Source organism: Bison bison, unplaced genomic scaffold (genome assembly GCF_000754665.1).
Source record: "Bison bison bison isolate TAMUID 2011002044 unplaced genomic scaffold, Bison_UMD1.0 scf7180017864330, whole genome shotgun sequence".
NCBI classification, from domain to species: Eukaryota; Metazoa; Chordata; class Mammalia; order Artiodactyla; family Bovidae; genus Bison; species Bison bison.
In genome coordinates this window covers 12,183,007-12,189,006 of record NW_011494902.1, presented here as the reverse complement: position 1 = coordinate 12,189,006, position 6,000 = coordinate 12,183,007, and the positions used below count along the sequence as shown (strand labels likewise).

The 6,000-nt window shown below is 32.9% G+C and overlaps 1 protein-coding gene across 2 annotated transcripts in view; it reads right to left on the bottom strand.

Moving 5' to 3' along the window:
- The window catches only part of KYNU (kynureninase), a 120,799-nt gene that overhangs the window by 65,905 nt on the left and 48,894 nt on the right, over positions 1 to 6,000 (bottom strand). For both annotated transcript variants that reach the window (XM_010853684.1, XM_010853685.1), the window contains 3 exons: positions 4,927 to 4,998; positions 3,671 to 3,745; positions 986 to 1,132 (listed from right to left, as the gene is read on the bottom strand). In XM_010853684.1, coding sequence (XP_010851986.1) covers positions 986 to 1,132; positions 3,671 to 3,745; positions 4,927 to 4,998 — 294 coding nt within the window. The remainder of the gene's footprint in view (positions 1 to 985; positions 1,133 to 3,670; positions 3,746 to 4,926; positions 4,999 to 6,000) is intronic.

The following is a 6,000-nucleotide window of genomic DNA, read 5'->3' as shown; positions in this document are numbered from 1 at the left end:
ATTCTGAAGGAGATCAGTCCTGGGATTTCTTTGGAAGGAATGATGCTATAGCTGAAACTCCAGTACTTTGGCCACCTCATGTGAAGAGTTGATTCATTGGAAAAGACTCTGGATGCTGGGAGGGATTGGGGGCAAGAGGAGAAGGGGACAACAGAGGATGAGATGGCTGGATGGCATCACTGACTTGATGGATGTGAATCTCAGTGAACTCTGGGAGTTGGTGATGGACAGGGAGGCTTGGCATGCTGTGATTTATGGGGTCGCAAAGAGTCGGACACGACTGAGTGACTGATCTGATCTGATCTGATCTGATATTTAGAATGAGTTATAGAAACTCAACTCAGCACCAGAGTTGAGTTTCTAATAGTCCTAATATATAGTTACTATCCTAAGTATTGGCTACTTCTGCTGACTGAGCAGTTCTCTACCAATGACAACACTTAAGGAATCTCACCCATCCTGCTGATTAGAGGTAGACATTGAGAGAGCAGATGCTAATAAGGAGGTATGACCACAGAAGTAACAAAAGAGGTTTAAACAGAGATGCCTAAAGCTAAATATTCATATTTTAAAGTGTATTTAATAAACTTTAAATTTTAAAATATATGTATTAAATACATATATATTAAATATATTTTAAAACATAAATATTTTACTTTAGGCAAATATATATATATGTATCATATGGGGCTTCCCTGGTGGCTCAGACAGTAAAGAGTCTGTCTGCAACATGGGAGACCTGGGTTTGATCCCTGGGAAGGGAAGATCTGGAGAGGGGAATGGCCACTCCAGTATTCTTGCCTGGAGAAATCCATGGACAGAGGAGCCTGGCAGGCTACAATCCATGGGGTTGCAAAGAGTCAGACACAACTGAGTGACTGACACTTTCACATATCATATATACACGTGTGTGTGTGTGTGTGTGTGCGTGTGTGTGTATATAGATGTTCTGGACAAAGTGGGGAGGAAGAAATGGTGCACATACCTTTGCTTGTCCTGCTTTTGTGATGGCAGGTATATTAAAGAGCTGTCCGGTATAAAAATGCAGACCACTGAAAAGGATCACTGCAATAGAGTCACCTTCATTCTCAATTACTTCAAGGATATCCTCTAATCTCAATGTGTCTTCCCCCTAAAGTTGTGGTAGGCATAAATTACATAATATCCACAATGACAACTTTTCCGTTTATATTTCCCAATCCAAAAATCACTTTGGGATCTTTCTTATCATAAGAAAAAGCAAAGGTATTTTTTTCAAGTTAAGAGTCTTCAAAAATCTGGCAAGAACATTTGAACATGCTTTTTGTTATTAAGAAATGATAATACAATAGTAAAAAGTATTTTATAAAGTATAAGTTTTTGCAAAACTCTATTGCCTGATTTTATTCTTCAGTTTTTCAATTAATCTTTACTATTTAGATACTTATAAATTATTTCATTTTTATTCCCATCCAATAAAATACCAGAAAAATAGGATATCCATAAAATATTAAATGTCAAAACTGATTTCTTGCAAATTAGTATTTTACTTATCAATCTAAAATCATTAATTTTTTCCAGATAAAAGACACATATACATCATCTGAGTGAAACTTAACCTAATATTTTCTATTAATTTAAGAGTAATATCTATTCCATACCAATCTGAAGGTAAAGATCCAAACACAAAGAAACTATCAATGAAATTCAATATTATCAAGGTTACTTTTCTCCCACAATTCAGTGGTCAGTTAGTTTGTGAATATTGTGAATGATTTAATTTGGTCTTATAAACAACTTGAGTGAAAGGACTCTGCCAGATACAAATTATAAATTTGTAGCCTAATAATTCTCATCTATTTATGAAGTCTTCATGAATTTTCTACACTGCTCAATCTGACATGGTCAGTATTAATGGATTTTTCTTCAATTGTTTTTAATTTTGGTAACTCTTACTATTTGCCAATTACTGTGTCCCACATTAGGCATATATCATATGTATCACATATGGAATAATATGCTAATTTCTGCTAGTAGTCTGAGACTTGTTTGAAAAAATGATAATCTATAAAAATAAGAGTGATAAATTGTACTGGTCAATCTACTTGAAGGGCAGGATAGAGATAAAGACATAGAGAACAAACTTGTGGACACGGTGGGGGAAGGAGAGGAGTTGAGTGAATAGCCCTGAAACATATCCATTGCCATATGTAAAACAGATAGCTAGGAGAAGGTTGGTGTATAGCACAGGAAGTTCAACCTGGTGCTCTGTGATAACCTACAGAGGTGGGATGGGGGAGAGGTGAAAGGGAGGTTCAAGAAGGAGGGGGATATACGACTGATTCAAATTGTTGTATAGCAGACACCAACACAATATTGTAGGCAATTATCCTCCAGTTAAAAATAAATTTTAAATTAAAAAATAGTAATTGTAAGAAAAAAATTTAAGGTAAAATTAGTAACATGACAACCCCAACCTCTTTTTTTTTTTTTTCCTGTAGAGGAAGCTAATACATTTTGTCCATTATAATTGTTTAAAAAAGTAAGGAAAGTGCTCTATATACTAATGCTTTATTCCTTTAAAGAATCAGTACTAAGAAAATGAGAAATTTATTTTCAATGATAAGATATGGTTCTGTTTCATGTTGACCTGCTTCAATCTAGTAATGCTAAAGAGTAGTCCCAAATATATGATTAAGTCATACAGCTCCACAACACTTATTACTTAAAAAAAAAAAAAAAAAAAAACTTGTGATGGCTATAGTCATTTTTACTAGAAATAAGCAATTTATATATAGTATATGAAACATATCATTCCAAAACTGTGAGAACTTTCTGTTCCATTAATAACATGTTGCAAAAAGAAGTGAATAGAGTAGATCTTTAATTTCTCAAATTGGTTTTGGGTTGAAAGAAATAATTGTGCAAACATTGACTTGGGAGTGTCATACATACATGAAACCTAAAATTTATCCTGTGTGAATCTGTTGGTGCCAAGTCACACAAGCTGCAGGGTTTAGATATCAAAGCCTGTACAACTTAGCCTTACAGCTTTATTAATATAAAGGGCATAGTATTTTAGATCTTAAACATATGGTCAAGCCCAACTGTTTCCTTTGTAATCTGTTTAAATATAAAGAAATCTCAGAGATAAAGTAAGTAACACAAAGTCACGGGGATTTCCCTGGGGAGTAATAACGAGATTGTAAACCTAATTTCCTTCTGCTACACTAAGTCCCTTTCAATACCCCAGACTAAACTCAGAGGCAAACATTTGGTACTTAGATTAAGAGGGGCAAAAAGATAGGCATCATTCAACTTCAACAAATATAACTGATTTTTAATGTGATTTTAATGGCACCCACAGGCAATGGCATTTAAATTTGAAAATGATATATGCAAGTTGCTATCTCCTCCCATCCCACTGAAGAATATGGCAGACTCTAGTGGTATTGATAGGAAAATAGTTTGCTTATAATATGACAAGCCCTTGAAAAAATTAAAATAAATACACTTCTGAGTTAAGTTTCTATTTTAAGCAAAATGACCTAATAGTAACAGAGTATAGGTCTTTTATACTTTCTTGAAAGTTCCATTAAAGTAATGAAGATAATAAACTTTTGAAGAAAATGAAGAAAAAATCAATACTAAATAGAAGCATGATGAATATTTATTTCTCTTTCTTATATACCTCTCTTGGCTTTATAATCCGCATACTTTTCTCAATGTTAAGTCCATGAAGTTGAAGCTGTGACTCAACAGCATACTGGAAAAGAAAGATGATTTATTAAATCAAGTCCAGTCCACAGAAGTACATTAAAATATCTCAAAAAAAGATAATAAAATAACAATAAAAGCATATTATCATTTTAGATTCAAGGTCAAGGTTAAAAGTGACTAAACAGAATGTATCAGAGAAAAATTTAACATTATTTACATGCAGCAATCTGAACAGAAATATTATAGGGATAGAAATGAAGGGTCATTTATTCTTTAGAAATATGACATTTTTTGAGTAAGATATTTAATTAATCTAATTTGAGTCAAAACAGAGTTTAGAAGATAACCAAAGTGAGCAGTGAAGACTTGCTAGGCTTCAATACAGGATACAGAAATGGCTTGCCCTAAAAAGAGTAAGCTAGTATAAGAAAAGGATAAAAAAAGTTCCCTTCATTGAGAGCCCCAGATGAAAATGGGAACCAGAAATTTTAGGGACCTTGAATTTTTTCAAGATAAATATTCTTGATCCTTTTTAGTAAGATCATGGCTATTAATTTGAATGATTAAATGCCTTGAAATTATAAGACATAGGCTAGAATACTTAAATAGTGATAATATAAAGATGGAAATTAAGTTTCTCTAATACTAAAACTGAAATATGCTTTTATCTGTGTTGGTGTCTGTAACAGTCAAATTTCTTATCAACTGAAATTGCAAAAAAAGTAGCATGGTTTTTTTCCTTGAACCACAAAAAATTCTTAAAGTCTTCAATGCATTTTTTAAATTAAAAACTACCAATAATTATGCTAGTGTGTTATGAAAGCAAATGGACAGATAAATGTTTATATTCCTACTTTAGGTAACTAAAGGGTTAAGTACTGGGGTGTGTATTGATTTAATTTCATAAAACCAAACAGCAACAAGAATTAATAAAACATTTATAACTGCACTTGATTTAGACCAGTGGTTTGTTCAGTGTCTTTAAAAAGACTAATAAATCAATGTTCCTATTCAATTCTTTCTTCCCTTAACACATGTTTTACTTGAACAAAAGAAATAAAGCTACAATCTATAAAAATGCATAAATCAAAAGCATTTGACAGATCTTTTTATTATAAGGTTACTTAGAATTAGAAAAGACTAGTGAATAAACATTCAAGTCAGGCAAATGACATGCTCCTTTAGGAAGAGTAGAAAGAATATAAATATCATTTGAAGAATCCTTACATGATCTGAAGGGAAGGCTTTGGCTTCTAGGAGAATTTTATACCGTTTGGGTGTAGGCTTGAAAAATGATAACTGCAATGAAATGGATTTATTGAGAAAAGCATTAATGTACAACATAGACATTTGTTCATTTTTATACCACACTTTAATTTTATAATCTCCAGCATTTTAAAGGAATTAATTAACTACACAGTTAGATGCCTATCAAAGGTACATTTTTCCAATTAGCGTTGTTTCCAATGAATTCTAAAAACAAGATATTTGCTCACTATGTTTATCAGTAGGAAAGCAAATTTGAGAGAAAAATGTGAATCAGATAAAAATGAATTCTCAAACTTCACTTAAATGCTAATTGAAAATTAATTGAAAATTGAAAATCTCAATGCACTTAATGGCAATTGCTCTGATACTGAAATATCATAGTCTATCTACTGCCACCTGAGAAGCCTATCTATATGTATGTCTTATTCATAGCTGTAGATTTGGTTTCTAGTACATAATCTTTCTAAAGTTTTATGATTGTATGAAATCTAATTTTAAATCCAACTGAAAATTCCTTTGCCCTAATGAAACATTTGGGATTTCTAGATTCACCAGGGATAAGTAGCTCATGTGTTCAGTGGAGCCTTGTCATTTCTCCGTGCAGTTCTTGGAGAATACTGACAGACAATAATAACAATAAGGATGATTGCTATTGTTAATTGGATGTTGACCATTGGCCGGGGTGCTAAAACAATTTTCACATATTATCATGTTTTATATGTATGAGGTAGATATTATCATCCTCATTTTTTACAAAGGAAAAAATTAAAATTAGAAATGCCAATTGTTGTTTAGTTGCTAAGTTGTGTCTGACTCTTCTGCAACCCATGGACTGTAGCCCACCAGTTTCCTCTGTCCATGGGATTTCCCAGGCAAGTATATTGGAGTGGGTTGCCATTTCCTTGTCCAGGGGATATTCTTGACTCAGGGATTGAACTTATATCCCTTGCACTGCAGGTGATTCTTTATCACTGACCCACCTGGGAAACCCAGAAATGCCAATACCCTTGTCCAAAATCAAACAGGTATTTA